At 40.6% G+C, this 15,783-nt stretch overlaps 3 protein-coding genes across 3 annotated transcripts; all 3 read right to left on the bottom strand.

The window, feature by feature from the left end:
• Window positions 1-619: 619 nt before the first annotated feature.
• Window positions 620-6,666, bottom strand: pola2 (polymerase (DNA directed), alpha 2). The gene is made up of 18 exons (XM_079228235.1): window positions 6,421-6,666; window positions 5,735-5,859; window positions 5,564-5,652; window positions 5,384-5,441; window positions 5,168-5,277; window positions 4,591-4,790; window positions 4,304-4,392; window positions 3,807-3,959; window positions 3,367-3,429; window positions 3,148-3,199; window positions 2,880-2,998; window positions 2,723-2,761; window positions 2,461-2,534; window positions 2,244-2,352; window positions 1,846-1,952; window positions 1,602-1,658; window positions 1,388-1,514; window positions 620-1,067 (listed from the first exon to the last, which is right to left on the bottom strand). Exons 1-18 carry the CDS (start codon window positions 6,500-6,502, stop codon window positions 915-917), a joined length of 1,806 nt encoding a protein of 601 aa, XP_079084361.1. The 5' UTR covers window positions 6,503-6,666; the 3' UTR covers window positions 620-914.
• Window positions 6,667-7,037: 371 nt separating this feature from the next.
• top6bl (TOP6B like initiator of meiotic double strand breaks) lies at window positions 7,038-13,229 on the bottom strand. The gene is made up of 14 exons (XM_079228379.1): window positions 12,826-13,229; window positions 12,504-12,627; window positions 11,976-12,029; window positions 11,781-11,902; window positions 11,493-11,576; window positions 11,351-11,406; window positions 10,967-11,038; window positions 10,597-10,792; window positions 9,904-10,027; window positions 8,449-8,601; window positions 8,238-8,359; window positions 7,705-7,815; window positions 7,376-7,474; window positions 7,038-7,261 (listed from the first exon to the last, which is right to left on the bottom strand). The coding sequence occupies exons 1-14, from the start codon at window positions 12,844-12,846 to the stop codon at window positions 7,214-7,216; spliced, it is 1,386 nt and encodes a 461-aa protein (XP_079084505.1). The 5' UTR covers window positions 12,847-13,229; the 3' UTR covers window positions 7,038-7,213.
• A 184-nt stretch (window positions 13,230-13,413) lies between these two features.
• Window positions 13,414-14,698, bottom strand: LOC306745566 (thiosulfate:glutathione sulfurtransferase-like). The gene is made up of 4 exons (XM_079228378.1): window positions 14,649-14,698; window positions 14,096-14,224; window positions 13,736-13,898; window positions 13,414-13,628 (listed from the first exon to the last, which is right to left on the bottom strand). Exons 1-4 carry the CDS (start codon window positions 14,659-14,661, stop codon window positions 13,574-13,576), a joined length of 360 nt encoding a protein of 119 aa, XP_079084504.1. The 5' UTR covers window positions 14,662-14,698; the 3' UTR covers window positions 13,414-13,573.
• Between the last annotated feature and the right edge of the window lie 1,085 nt (window positions 14,699-15,783).

Genomic DNA, 15,783 nt, shown 5'->3' on the forward strand with positions numbered 1-15,783 from the left:
GAAGAAGATGAGGAGGCAGAGGAAGGAAATAAAACAGGATCCTCTGACGATGACTCGAATGAGATCAGTGATGACGACGACGTTGAGAATCTACTTGCACCGCAAGAACTATCAGAGAAAAAAGAGTGAGTCCCTTTTTTGACGTTACTGATAGCAAAAACTACATCCTGAAATAAGTCTAAAAAATGTTTTCTTCTTTTTACATATTTTCAGAGAAAAGGACCTGAGAGCAGATGAGCAACCGAAAAGTACAGTATCATATCGCCAGTGTTTATAATTAAAAGACGCGCAGGATGTACACAATTTTTTTTTTTAAGATGGTGTACTGTTATTTCTTTTCCAGAAATTTGTGACAACGTGGAGATTTTTCAAGTGGAGCCGGACAAATCGACAAAGTCTGATCACCCAAGTGACTCTGATGAGTTTGACAACTTTTGGGGTTAAATGTTTGTCTCAAATCTGAGATCAAAGGACAAATACCTACCTCAGAATTTAGTGTTACATCAGAAACGGTATAATATTAGATACAACTTCTGAAAAAGGAGGTCTGTAATGGTTTAATATTAATGGTTTTGTTTGATAAGAGATTGATACTTGAATGTATAATTATCAACCACCCATTACTCCACTACTACGACACTATTAAACAAAACAATACAAAAAAACAATTTATTGAAAAGAGATTGTTATTGCTGTTGTGCCTGAGAGACTGATACTCCTGCCCAGTAATGACACCAACAAACAGACATGTTTGTCATGTAAAAATAGACCAATGGGCAAAATGGTTTTGACGGTACAGTGAATTGTTGGTTTTCTAAACATATTTTACATCAGCGTGCCTGGAGAGCACAGCGTTCAAAGCTGCTTGCAAACTGGTCAACAAGCATTCAGAGTCTTAATTTCCTTTTTCAGATTCATATTTTCACCACCTGAGCTGCCAAACAGGGGCTCACTCGGCTCCCGTCTTCGGATGCCGCTCTGCGCTGAATGAGCAACCTGCCGTAGGTCCCGCCCACCTGGCCTTTGGTCAGCCGTCCAGGATTGACACATACGCAGCCGACCACGTCCTGAGGACAAGTTGAGATGAGGTGTTAAAAGACATCATGTGTCAAATAATTAAAAAAGGAAAAGCACACCTTAAAATGTTCGGCCTTCAGTAAAATCTCTAAATGAAAACTTTTGTAAAAACAACTTTCTTTACCGACGTCAACATGTTGTTAAACTTTGTTTTGAATCGTTTCTTGAACTCATCTCTAAATTAAATGAACTTTTGTGTGTGTTATAAAACTGAACTCAAAGCTGCACTTAATCATATTGACAATGCATAATATGGCCCGTAATCTGTAACTGGACCAAATGTTGTACTGAAGAAACAGGAGTTCTGTACCTTTACGAAGTAGCGCAGCTCTGAAGGAATAATGAGGACGTCAGGAGTCAGCGGCATTTGAGCGAAGCTCTGAATCTTCTCATAATCCATGTTCACCTCCTCCACAGGCGGGTACAGCGGGTAGTAACTGGGGGTGGAAACACAAAACATGGGGGTCATTAATGTTGGAGCATCCTCAAAATAGAGAGTAGGAAACTTATTTTTAGGACTCTACCTTCTCTGGGTCAGCATGTGTTTCAGTATGCGTGAAAATCTGTCCGTACCAGTGCCGCTGGAACACAATGAATTTTCAGTTTCAACACAACATTGTAGTGATGCCGTTAGTTAAAATATACCGAGGAAAGTGTAGCTGAGAGGTTTGAACGCTTAAGAATCACACTAAACATCAAGTTCATCGACACATTTTACTCTCAAATCTATTTCTAACAAATTTTGTGAAAATGAGAACTCTTGCTCACCAGCTGATCTCCTCTGCGCCCATGTGGAACAGGATGTCAGTGGACGTCAAGCCCAAAGTCACTCCATCAATGAGCAGGGTGCAGGGGTCAGGGACCAGGGTGACACGCTGCAGAGCATGAAGAGGAACACCATGTGAGACTGATCGGCCTGTGCATTAAACTGGGGGTTTCCTCGGCTCTTCTGCTTGAGCGTTGGTCACAACAAGCCTGAAGGAGGTGTAGCTACTTGACCCAATTAAAGACCAGCAGCTCCACAAATCAAAAGTTTAAAGCTATACTATTAATTACAATTAAAATTTTTCCGTGATTGCTCACAAGCCTGTTGTATGTGCTCATCAGCAAATGATAAACCTTAAATGTAGTTTACAATGCTGCAGTCAGGTGCTTGTGTGTCTGACCTGGGCCTGGTCCTTGCTGAGGTTCGGCAGGGTGAAGGGAGGCTGTGGGTAGATGAAATGATGGTGGATGTCTCTTTGGGAGGGCACGAACACCAAGCGGCAGCCAACGCTGGACAAAGAAAACTCTAGCTGTCATTATGGTTCAGGAAAATGCTGCTCTTTAAGGAGCGTTAGGAGTTTAAATAGTGTAATCATAGTTAGGGGAGATATGACATACCTTTTGGTTCCATCCACAATGCTTTCAATACATCTTAAGAAAATGTCCTCAAATGTCTCGGTCACCTGAGCTTTCTATTCCACAAACAGGTGGGAATAAAGATGGTCACATAAATACATAATAAACCAACTTAAAATAAATTGATGCATTGAATTTGGATGAGGAGGTTTAAAGGGTTAGATTGTTGTAACATGCAAAACATTAGATCATGGAGCAGTGGGTTTATAGGACAAAGACACAAACTCTCCACTGATAAACGTACCTCAATTTGTTCATGTTTGGAGTCCACAAACGGGCCCAGCTGGAGAAGTGAAGGGAGAATTAGAAAAGATGAGCTTTTTGTGCATCTTTCAAGACATGCATTCGCTTGTGGAAGAACAAACAATTTTGAAACAGAGAAAAAAAATAAGTAACTATACCAGCAGGCAGACATCAGGATGGTCCTTGACAATGACATTGATCAGGTCCAGTAGAGGGTCAAAGGTCAGGCTGTCAGAGGGAGTGTAGGGTCCACATGCCACCAGTACATTCACCGGCTCTGCAATTGCATGATACGACAAGTATGTATGCAGTTTACATTTAGGGACACACGCAGACGGCTCACTCCTTGGTTAAAGGCTTTAAGAATAAACATTTAAATCACCAAGTTACCAGAAAATTTTACAAATATTATGAACCAACACTTGCCTTCATCCATCTCCATTTTCATCTCGGAAGAGTAGAAAGGAAGACGGACTCCCTACAAAAAAAAGACAAGACTATTAACAGAAGACACACAAACGTGCCCTAATTCTAAAAGTTGAGATACTCTGAACCACTTAATTTGCAATATTTCAAGTAAATGTTATTTTGTAAAAGCATTATCTCTCTTCATGCGTCAATAAAACTTGTTAACTTGTCGCTGACCTCAAAGAGTTTGGAAGCCATCAGTTTTTTCCCTGTCGTGTTCATTCCCTCCAACGCCACCACCTGAGGAAGGAGAACAGTTTCATACACTGCAGGCAGGTGGCAGGCATTTATCGTCATGTGAGAATTGTAGATCGGTTGTCAGAGTTCTCGGTCAGACGCTGGGCGAGTCTCCTGCCCAGGTCCTTGGCATGCTCCGTTACTCTTGGTGGCCGTGTAACCTGCTGCACACAGCTCAGTGCAGAGGAAAAGGAAGGACCACCGCTCAATACAGCCTTCACAATGCCCTCTACTCTAGTGACTTAGAATGGTGGAATACAAAGCTGTATGGTTCTTTGTGACTGAACAATATCGATAAAAATTAATACAATAAGAAAGACTTTTAAAGCAGACCCATCTGCAGCTTAACCTGCAACAACAAGAAGTTTCCTTCTGCTCACCTGACCAGGAAACAGGGAGTACTGTTTAAGCTCTGATAGGTCTACAGGTACTTGCTGACCGCCTTGCTCTGGCCCCGCCTCCAACAGAACCGACTGCGCGTTCAGTTTGCCATTACTGTCACAGCAAACCTGACCCAACACTGTTATACTGTCCTAGAGATATAAAAACAACAAACGGAGCAGTCAGGAAATATTTAATTATACAAATACATAAATTGTATCTAGTTTAGGAGAGCTAAAGCAATAAATGTGGAGCACACAATGAAGCTTTCCTAGAAATAACTAGACAGGTTGCCTGCAGAGATAAACATATCATGAATAACATTTACCTGCATCTAAGATCAAATATTTCAACGGCTGATTCAAATGTACAAAGTTTAGCACGAACAAGCTCTAAAGTTTTTCAACAAGTAAAACAGTAGCGAGGAATACAACTTTAAAAGTAAAATATCAAATTATAACTATAAGATATCCATGTAATAGGAACACCTCTGTACCTGAGCGGGCAGCGAGACGGGGGCAAACTCTTCGATGTTGAAGTGAGTCCTGAGGCCGTCTCCGAGCTCCTCTATCTTCTCCGTCAACACTGTGAAACAGACGCAAACGTATTTAACTTCCAACGAGGTGTAATCATGTCAACTGTTTCGGATCGTCTGACCAGGGTGTACAGTCCAAATGTATGAATGTCAGGTTAACGCAGGAGACATGTTGTTCAAGAATACACAATTAAAGGACTCTTGATACAAAGTACTTTTATGTCTTCTAGTATGGTTTTGTGTCTCACCATTTCGAACATCGCGCAGCCTCTGGAACATGTACTTGTAGCTGCAGCCGAGCGAGTCTTCGGGCCCTTCCAGGAGCTGCAGCTGGACGCCGGCACCCAGATTCTTTCTGCCGGCCCAGCGGGGGCCCTGCACGACCCCGAATGAGACCACCACCTCCCCTTTGCCTCCTCGCTGGCTGTACTTCTGCGAGGGTGTTGTGCTTCCAAAGAGAGAAGGGAAGAGTCAACCTTAGCTGCGTTTTCACCAAGAAGTCCCTCGAAATGTTAGTGCCTGGGCCGACTGTCCAAGGAACTACAAGTTTCCTTCAGCCTATTGTTGTCTGCGTTTCCATAGCGGTCTAAAGACCTGGAAAGATTAGGAAAATGTGTCCGCTAACGTACGAAACAGCAACTTGACATTGGATGCCGGTGGTAAAGAAGACTTTGCAATGAATGAAGACGTTGTCCAAAAGAGTCTTAAATACGTTGTTTGTGAACAGTGGGTAAACATCAAAACCAGGAAGCGTGGTGTGTTCGTGTGGGCTGAGCCGGTTTCACAGGAGTTCCCTGACTGTTAGTCTGTGAAGGCGCAGAGTACCTGGGAGAAAAGCGAGCAGGAGACAGCAGCAGGCCCGGGCTGGACAGCAGGGCTGCACTTCTTTTAGAGTGAGGGTGTTCAGGAGTGGTCAGCGCTCGTTTCTGAGAACCCTACACGTGAACACACAGTCAACAAGTAAATTGCGACGACTTCGCTAAGCTTTAAAAATGGGTATCTCAACAGAATGACTGTCTGAGGTCAAAAGTGACAGCTTACCTTAGCAGGAGTAGAGTACGCATCCAGTAGATTCTCCTCCTCTTCCTCCGCTTTGATTCTGATCAAACGATGTCAAGGACGGTGACACAATCGCAATTCCATCCCCCCCATGACAACAGATAACTAGAGAAAGAGACGCTGCTGGAGAGGCAAGCATGAAGAGTTCACTGTGAAGGATACAAGTCTTGTAGCGAGTGGATGTCTCTGGTTCTGTTATGAGTTTCTTCTTTTCTGATGCTTTTTTTGGATTTATTCTTCTTTTTTAACACCTTCAAAGAAAATGAACTCATCGTCAATGAAAAAATGTGTTGACATACAAGTTCAAAGCAACGGTATCAGTAGCGCTGGTACCTCATGCTCAAATTGGTCCAGGGTGTCCGTGGTGAGTTTGAGTCCATTTTTCGTGCTGCTGAAGGCCACCCACTCCAGCACGATCTCCTCTGCCTGTATCCTGTTACAGATACACTGCTCCACCACTGAGGGAGGAGCAGGTATGAGGGGAAGGAAGGAGAGAAAGTAAGAAAGGAAAATGTAATAACTCAGATGACTGCAAATACAGCACACAGAGGCGCCACAAGTGTAACATTTCAAAGATGACACAATGTTGTGACTTCGCTCTGGAGGGTAATTACAGAAGCGCTAAATGTGCATTATCACTCTGACATGCACACATTTAAATTACACTAATGAGTTAGATACCTTTATACACCACTGAGAGATGATGCGCATTAAATACATTTGATTTTGTTACGTAATTGTCAGATTGTCCACCTGCAATCCCTATAAATATTGATGTTAGGCTTTTGAAGAAATAAATGAGCAAGGCATTACATAATTAGCACAAGTGACATCAAACATCATTAAAACACAGCGTAAAGGGACACACGTTATGGGGACGTTATACAACATGTAGCAGTGCAATCGCGTGACGTGACACCCCGTTGACTATATATGTTGGAGTAGGTAAATTACACTCAATGGCTTCGCTACGTTTGCCGAACAAATTGTCCTCAAAAAGGACAAAGTGAGTTACTTACTCTTGTCGAGGACGACATCTTGGATATCTATGCCGAACATTCCCAGCTCTGCTTTGAGGCTTTCTCCGGTCACTAGTGCCATTGTTTTGAGCTGTACCGTTGACAGATTGGATAGTTGTGGAGGTTAAAACGTCAGACGATGCAGCTTTATTTTTGAAACTTTGCTTGTTTACGATGAATTCATAGCAGCGCCGAAGAGCTCATCATAATCTCTAAATACTCTCTCCAACAATAACCCGACGTTACACGTTAGCTGGCAGAATAAATCATTAGAGGCTCATTTCATTTTGCCGCGAAAAAAAGCGCTGCTGGTGTTGGCGGCCGGAAATACGTCACTTTCAAAAACAATAATAAGCGGAAGTCAGTTTCGTCACAAAAACCAAAGCCTCTACCGCCGTCTAGTGGTCACAATGTATGTATGTTTAGTTTGAGCCCTCAGGCATGTCTAAATAGTTTAATGTTTAACCGTCTGGTTATCCAGGATTAACTTGTTTTACACACACACACAGTAGCGTGAATTACAGTACCTTACAGTCTCAATAATGTACACGCTCACAGTATCACAGTATATTAGACAGATGTTCATGTTATTGTACCATATGTTTAATTTGGGGTACATAATCATATTTAAAAAGCATCTCAGGGTTAACTCAGATCAGAAATTCAGTTCAATGTAAAATGACATGTTAAATAGCTATTTTAATCACCACCAAATTTACGACATTGACTACTAGCAGACTTTAAATTGCCACAAATATAAATTTCAGTGAAAACTGCTTCCACATAGACATGCTCAGAGTTCTGTTCTGGTGGGATCATCACAGTCAGGATGGTCTTCCATCTGTGAAAGTAAAAATGTGGCGTTAGGTTGTGGGTTAAAATCACATGTTTGAAACCACTGAAGTGCTGCTATAGTAATTGGTTGGTATCAGTGAACAACAAACATCCCACTCACCTGAGCTGAGTAGCACCTGCCCCTGGGAGTGAATTTCCATGATGTCACCCTCCTCAGTGATTCACAGAGGGAGGCTGACAGTTCATGAGTGTCCCTCACCTGAAAAACACATAAGTGTCCATTGTGGATGCACGTCTGACTTCTGTCACACTATCAACACATGCACATCCCTGTAAGTAACAAGTGTATTAACAGTGTAGCACGTAATCTAATTACATGTTTACCAGTGGCTAACTTTCTAAAATATGAGTTGTTTAAGTGAATCACTTTTATTTTAAAATGAACTATAAATATATGCACATGAATAAAAAAAAATTAAAAAGTCAAACCTTCATGCTGTTCAGACAAGCGTTTCTGAAGTCCATGTTGCTGCTGCAGCTCACAATACTGATGGCTGAACTGAGAATCACCTCAGCAGCTGAATGCAGCGTCTCTTGGACCTGAACACCCAAACATATACTATTAGGGCCCAAATAAATGACTAATTTTAATTAATCCATTGATTATTTTTTCCAATTAATTTGATTCAGTTTGATCTTTAAAATGTCAGAAATAATGAATAAAATGATCATCACAATGTCCCAAAGGTGACATCTTCCAATTTAAGTATGTTGCCCAACAAACAGATTAAAACCCAAATATATTATAATTGTCAATGAAAAAAGAAAGAAAAGGAGCAACTTTTAAGATTTGAGAAGTTGAAACCTACAAATGTCTGACATCTTTCAACAATAAACTAATTATCAAAATGTTGTTTTTTCTGGATCGATTAGTCAATTAATTGTTGAGGTAATACACACTATAATATACAATTCAAAGAAATGATTTCCTCTCTGGTGATTACAGTGTATGTCAGACTTGCCTTTTTTCTGTGCTTTTGGGATTTCAGTGAATTCTTCAGCTCAGCCTGCAGGGCTGCTGTGACTGCCTGCCTGTTGTTGTTCAGAATAGCCTCAAGGTGGTGCTCTATCAGCACCTCTGTGGCTGCGGGAGGATCACAGACACAGAAAAAGAAGTAAGGAAGACCAACTTTAACTCAGCGTTCTGGGATTATACATGCAGCTGTCTCTCACCCATCATATCAGAGAGCTGATAGGTGAAGGGGTCACTGTGCTGCAGGAAGAGGTAAAGCAGGAGACTCTGCTGCATGAGGGGGAGACTTGAATCTTGCTCTGGATCCACACCGTTCTCTTGCTCTACTGTGTACACAGTGCCACTCCTGTGCACTAGATCGGCAAAGAATGTTCAAATATAAGTATAAAATTAAAAGGAAGTTAAAGGAAAACATGATTATTAGTGACGATATTGACTTTAAACAGATAACATTGCAAGTCTACACTGGCTGAAGGCACACTGGTTCAACATAGGGTTAACGATCACAACATGTATAACATTGGGGCAATGGAAAACGCACCTTTTGGGTTGGGCAAATAATTGTTTCAACATTTGGTTTTACAACTCTAGTGACTCTAGTTGACTCATGTTGAATGAGTCAGCAGATGTTTCCAAAACAATTCTGACTTCAAAATGGATCCTTTTTCAGGCTAGAGTAAATCAAACTTCACTAATGGAATATTTGTCACACTGGGTCTTCTCTCTAGCAGGCAAAGATAGACCAGTTTGTATCACAGGGCCATTTTTTAGTAAATACTCTGTCTTGGGAATGAATCAGCTACTTGTGGTTTATGTAGACCTCTGTTTTTTGCGTGTAATTCATTGTGTGAATGTGAAAGGAAAAGAAACACTGAGTTTCTGAGAAACCAGTCAAATTGTATAAGTGATACAAAGATTGTTCAGTGAGGATTAAGCTTAGTTCTCCAGAAAGTCTCTCACACGGTCGGTAAACACAATGTATTTTGGGGAAAATGCAAAGTTTCAGACATTAACATTGGCCACTAAACCCACTTAGGTAAGGTAAGGGAAACACCATGGGACAAATGTAAATACTGATGTTTAGTTTAAGACAGGACGGAAACCTGAGCCCTCAGTTTACAACTCAAACACATTCCAAACACTAAATCTCTGCTGTGAGATTTTTGTGATATGGATGCAGAACTACTTCTTCCATCAGAACTAACTGTTCTCAATAAACGTTCAAAGATTGGTTGCATGTGGTCATAAGTCCCAGGAGACATGTCGATAAAATACAGTAACAATCATTTTGCTGCTAGAGCCCAGATTAGCAGACAGTGTTGGAGCCCTTTCTCTCTAAGTACTGTCCCTTTAAGGGTTTTATATACTATGTGGTATGTGTGTTCTTTTTTCTACGTCCATTGTTCTATCTGGATTCAAATGATTTAAATCATGGGCCTTTTGCGATCCAATAAAGTTGTTATAGGCAGCTTTAGGCCAGGGCTGTGTGCTCATTTGCTAACAAGTAAACACAGGTGGTTGAAATTAGTCTCCAACTCAGGCCTCATCAAGCGTTTCAGATACAGATACACTGTGTTCCTAGTTCCTCTTGCAAATTACATGAAATGTAAACTGGCCATCAGTACGTGTGGTTCCCATCAGTGGTTGTTGTCTACCTTTGAAGGAGGAGCAGTGAAGGCCATGCAGGCCCAGGTCCTGACAGTCCAGATGAGCAGGGAGGTTCTGGAGTACGCCGGAGGGGCCTGTGACAGGAACATTACTGGGGCCGCAAACCAAAACCTGGACTCATGTGATGTCAAGGAAGACTAATCCAAATCAGATGCCCGAAACATCTCAACTGAGTCGACGCATGTGAGCTGCGGTTTAAGTCTGAGTCCCACCCCCCAGATGTCAGATTTCAATGCTTTGGTCATTACCTAAAGCTTATTAATTTGGTGTAAGTGGTTGGAACGTAGCTCACCAAAGGGAACAGGGACTTTATCTGACCATTTTTGTAACTCTCCCAAACCGACAGCGGGCCAATCACTTTATGCCGTGATTGGCCAGCTGTGCTGATGTAAGAAAATAAGCTGTCTCTCGAGCATAAACTCGCAAAACTATTCGAGCATAAACTTAATCTTACCCTCACTCGTAAACAAGACTCCAAGATACTTGAACGCCGTTGTTTGGAGAAGTGACTCACTCCCAATTCGAAGAGAGCAGTGGAGGAGTTAACCCTCATCCTGGCTTTCAAACCCCAAACTGTCCCAGTGTGCACTGGAATTCATAGTTTTACGAAGACAGCTGAACCACGTCATCTGAAATGAGCAGGGACGCAATCCTCAGGCCATAACATCTGCAAAGGATATTTGTATGTCAGTGAGTTGTGTTGCCAGATTAGGGTACTGAAGCACACAAGGGCTCAGGAGAGTGACAGGCTGGATGCTGAGCTCCCCAAACAGGCCATGGTCCATGGCTGCAGGTGGGATACTGAGTAGCAACCTGCCTCCAAGGACAGGGTGTCCTCCATGACACCAGCATCCTTTCTTCACGCACTCTGGAGGCCTTTAAACCCAAAGAGAGAGAGAATCACTTTCTATAAACAACAGTAGACAAATGTATATTAGTTTTTGTTGCAATAATAGATGAAAATAAAGTTATTTTGCTTACACATGACAAGACAGAATTGATCCACAAGACAACTACACATGAAATAATGCTTAAAACAGCTTTACTGACTGTGTTTTACATGTGACATCCAAGATCAGTGATGTTCTGTTTGCACAAGCAACTTTTCTCTCGATCTTCACTCTGCAAGAATATTAACACGTTAAGCACTTAATAAAAAGGGAGGGAGTTTAACAAAATAATCAGCCGTTGTGTTTTAACTCCTAAAAGCCAAAAACTTAGCAACTTGATAAAGTAACTTAATATAATGAATACTTTATTAAACAATATAGATAAATGATGCGTCATACAGAGTGACTAAATGAATCCTTGCAGAATTTATCAGGCTGTGTTGAGTTGTGTTGAGTTAGCATGTGGCCATCTAACATGAGGGAAATTTCCTGAATCAATAAAAAAAGAAAGCTAAGGCTTTGCCTGCATCGTTGGCATTCATACCTAAAGTCTCGCTGGAAGCTCTGCTGGCTGAATTTGAATTTAAAGTGGATTTTGATCTGTAAAAAAGAAGGGCAGTAAAATGATTGCGGCCAATTAAAAAAAAAAACATATGGTGGATACATACTGTGGAAACCTATCCTACCCGTGCGTTAGCCAAACTGAATGAGTGCAGGAACGCCTCTATACGAGCGCCGCACTCTGGACCGAAAAGCATTGCATCTTTCATCTGTACAGTGCAGAGAAATAGACAGAGATGATATTCACTCACAGGCTTATTGTGATCAGTTATCAATAATCCCATTTAAAGAAAATATATCAAATTAAAAGTAGTATTCATTATTGACGTTTGGATAAGTTTGATCCAATAAGTAATAAGTAATTTAGTGAGATGAAGAAAATTGCTCAGGCTCTCAGTAATAGTAGTTTGTACCTGAAAAGACAGGAGCAATCTGAGAGAACCATGCATGTCAGTGAAGGCACACAGTTCCTCAGGATCAGGCTGAGGACTCGACCGCGTACAGGCCAACATGCTCTCCTTCAAATCTGTGAGGACTGATGTGGTAAAAGGAGATGATGTACAGAAGCTGGAGATGTGTGATTATGTTAGGTGCTCGTGTGTACATACCAGGTTGGAGTACTTTCATTTCAATTCCTGCGCACCAAGGACCAGCAGCTGCAACTGCACCACAAACGTGAACAATGTTATAACACTTGATGTATGGGCTAAATCCTAACAGCTGCTGGCAACAATCACATTCCTTCCTTCATCCATATCGAGTTTTTCTTTTCAGCAATCACGTGCAGGCTAAATGCATCCCTGCTTATGTCAACAAATTAATCACATATTTATATTGTGGTGATCTGTTTCTATTTCTGTTTTGGGGGGATTGCACAATCAGATTTCTCTGATATGCAGTGCGTGATGTACTGTTTGTTTTATCTGAAATGTTAATGTATTTCATGGTTACACGTTAGCATTGCCATTTTTGATTGAAACCATCAGTTTCTGCTATTGGAACTATTCATTTGAAGCCTTATGGATTTTTAGCAGAACAAACAGGTGTTCAAGCACATATTTTGGCGCTTTTATTCCACTGTTAGTCCTGATGAAATAGCTCAGATCATGAGCACATGGTGTGTTTTTTAAACTTACCAGTGCAGTTCATACTTTGAACAGAAGCTCCCGTTTCCGTCCACAGAAGTACCAAAAGCCCTCCTGCAGTCTTTAAACGAAGCTGCTGGTTCCGTTTTCCCAAAAGCATGACCAATCGCAACACCTGAAGTGGTAATGAGGCACCAAACACCTAAGTTAGTTTAGCTAGTGAAAGTTGTAGCTAACTATATAGCGTTAGCATATATGATATTATGCTAGCTAGCTTCAGACATGAGATGGGTGGTCATTTTATATATCATTACGAGCAGATTAGACACTGTTAATTACACTGGAATAGCACTTATTCAAACCTTTACCTTACCTGCTGTATTTCTCTCAGCATCTTCAGCTAATTGAACTACCATGCGCGCGCTGAATCGCCTTTCAGTTTGAGCACGTGCCTGTTGAATCAACAACACATTTGGGGAAATGACCACTTAACTTGTCATTGGAATTCTTAAAGCACCTTCAAAGTAGTCAGGAATTTAGAAACACTGAGGTCCGATTCCACCAGCCAAACCTGCTAAATGTTTATAGTCATTAAAACAAAATGAAGTAAACAGAAAATGTCAAAGAAAACACTGCAAAAACAGAAGACATGCCCATCAAATAACTACATAATAATAATTGATTGCAAAGGAATACAACAAATATTGCACATTAGTTACTGCTATGTATTTTCATAATTTGCAATATATTTTCATTACTTTTTATTTATTGAGGACATGATCTTTACTGGAGGCCCAGTTACAAGTTTTTTTTCTAGAGTCGTCTTCTTCAGGTGACTTTTTCTTCTGTATATGTCTGTTTGTACAACATTAAATGCCACCACTGTGCACAACTTCTTAGCATGCAGTGTATTTTCACTCCTGTTTTTGCATGTCTAGACATTCAGCTCTCTGAAATGATCCCCACAAATACAGGTTAATCTGAGAAGATCACTTCATTTATTACATTTGTAACTATTCATACATCTTAATACAATGAAGTATTAAAACAAAACAGCACAGGAAGATTTTGCTGGGTTTTGAAGTCACTATTTAACTTATGAAGATTTCATCCAACACAAATCACTTTCCATTTTTCTCAGACCACTCCTTGTATCCTCCGGTAAAATTACGGGCACTGAAACAGAAGACAGAGGGGGGAAAAATAAGTGTACAGGAGTCGTAAAAGCAAGACAGGTTGTGTGATGTTTGTGTGTAATGTATAGCAACCAATAACTTATTTACTTTACATATCCAAGTTCGTAAGCCTTGGTTGTGGCAGTTTTCCCTCGCATGCCCATCATGCAGTGAAACACCAGCTCTGGCGCATCCAACAGTGGCTTATTTACTCCGTACTTGGCCTTGAATTGATCTGGCGCCATTGCAAGAGCAGCCTCTACTGTATCAACTGAGTGAAAAAAGGCAGACACATATTTTCAGATGAAATAGATGATGGCACACCTTCAGGAGAACTTTGGTCTGATGGTTTATGATAGGTGGTACAATTGAGGTAAAAATAAATTCCCTTTTCATTATGGGAAAGCGCTACTGTATATATTTTAACCTTGATATTTGTTTTCCTACGTGTTAGTCAACATATCTCACCTGGGATGTGAACAGATCCTTGAATGCGTCCTTTATCCACTTCCTCTTTAGAGCGAACATCGACCAGAAAGAGATTCTCGCTCTTTCCCAGGAGTGCTTTCAAATCCTCATAGGAGATTTCCTTGGCAACTGGCAATGAGAGAGTAAACACATTAAAGGCTTTGTATGGTGAGCCTTTGTTGGGACCGCCCATAAAAGTGTGCCATTATCATATTTCAAATCCAGGTTAGGCTACAAGTGAGAAAACAGTCTAATACAAGATTTTATTACACTTTCTTTTTTTTTTTTTACTTATTGGCTCGCCACTCTTGTACCCGTGTGTGCAGGTGCACTTTACTTAATGCAACAACTATAGTTAGAGACCTTCCGTTTATACAATCCCTCCACAACAACACTTAACGTTCCTAACGTCACTTTACCGCAATTGTTGTAAGCTATTAGATACTTATTCACTAGCTAAACAAGTAAACATGAGGGAAGTTTACATTTATTTCTGCACTCAGTAAAATAATTGACGTCTCACTCTCAATGAGTTAACTTCAATGAGACTCACCTGAGCTCGCCATTCTGCTTAAAGGTAATACATTCCAAACGCTGTTAACATTAAATACATCTCTTCCTCGTTTAGTGAGCAGTCATTGGCTTAGACGCCGAGGGAAGGCGGGACGTTCTCCAGTCGTTAGCCAATAAAATGAACTTCCTAGTAATTGCACTTTTACGAGACTTTCAAAATAAAAGTTGCCAAGTTTAAGTTATTTAAAAACTCAGGTCTTGTGAAACGAAGGATAGTACAATATAAAGGTATTCTGTGAGGTACATGTCTAAATATACTACATATAATATTGCTATTGTGATTTATTTTCATATTACTGTTTTACTGTTTATTTATATTACTTGTCTTTTATTTTACTGTGTCTCTTGTGTGCACTACTGCTGTAATCCTGCAATTTCCCCACTGCGGGACTAATAAAGGATTATTTTATTTTATCTTACTAAAATTATCAGCAAAAAATACTTAAGTATAAATATTCCAAGTGTATAATATAGGTTAATATACTCTATACAGCATGCCATTGAACTATGCTCTAACTCATAACAGCCAAAACATAGCAACTTGATAAAGTAACTTAATATAATGCATACTTTATTAAACAACATAGATACATTCTTTGTAATACAGCGTGACTAAATTAATCCTTGCAGACTTTATCAGGCAGTTTTGAGTGAAACGGTTCTAGCCAAACTGAATGGGTGCAGTATCTACGAGCACAGCACCCTGGACCGAAAAGCTTTGCATCTTTCATCTATACAGTGCAGAGTGATTGTGATCATTTATCAATAATCACATTTAAAGAAAATATATCAAATTGAAAGTGTAGCATTACTTTTTGACGTTTGGATAAGTTTGATCCATTAAGTAATAAGTAACTTAATGAGATGAAGAAAATTGCTAAGGCTCTCAGTAATAGTAGTTTGTACCTGAAAAGACAGGAGCAATCTGGTCGACTCTGGAGCAGAGGATAGTTTTTTAGACAAAGACGTGGCTCTCCAGGCTGGTTTTCCCTTAGAACCCATCGTTCAGCCCCTTTGTCCCTTGTCCTGTCTGGTAACCATAGGGAAATTATTCGGCTCAACATCATTTCTTCCCCTAATTCCCCGCTAGTCTTGGGTCACCCCTGTTTAAGATT

Source organism: Taurulus bubalis (assembly GCF_910589615.1).
Source record: "Taurulus bubalis genome assembly, chromosome: 13".
In the NCBI taxonomy this organism is placed as follows: domain Eukaryota; kingdom Metazoa; phylum Chordata; class Actinopteri; order Perciformes; family Cottidae; genus Taurulus; species Taurulus bubalis.

Excerpts from the sequence above, each read along its gene's own strand:
- LOC306745566 (XM_079228378.1), bottom strand. Across the intron at positions 13,899-14,095 it reads AGGATCTGTTCACATCCCAG|TTGATACAGTAGAGGCTGCT; the intron begins GTGAGATATGTT and ends TTTTTCACTCAG. Across the intron at positions 13,629-13,735 it reads TACGAACTTGGATATGTAAA|TGCCCGTAATTTTACCGGAG; the intron begins GTAAATAAGTTA and ends CTTCTGTTTCAG.
- pola2 (XM_079228235.1), bottom strand. The coding sequence starts at position 6,502 with ATGGCACTAGTGACCGGAGAAAGCCTCAAAGCAGAGCTGGGAATGTTC. Across the intron at positions 5,653-5,734 it reads TGGACCAATTTGAGCATGAG|GTGTTAAAAAAGAAGAATAA; the intron begins GTACCAGCGCTA and ends TTTTCTTTGAAG. Across the intron at positions 4,791-5,167 it reads CCTGCTCGCTTTTCTCCCAG|CACAACACCCTCGCAGAAGT; the intron begins GTACTCTGCGCC and ends TCTCTTTGGAAG.
- top6bl (XM_079228379.1), bottom strand. The coding sequence starts at position 12,846 with ATGCTGAGAGAAATACAGCAG. Across the intron at positions 11,903-11,975 it reads AATGAAAGTACTCCAACCTG|TCCTCACAGATTTGAAGGAG; the intron begins GTATGTACACAC and ends TTACCACATCAG. Across the intron at positions 8,360-8,448 it reads TCAGCTCTCTGATATGATGG|CCACAGAGGTGCTGATAGAG; the intron begins GTGAGAGACAGC and ends ATCCTCCCGCAG.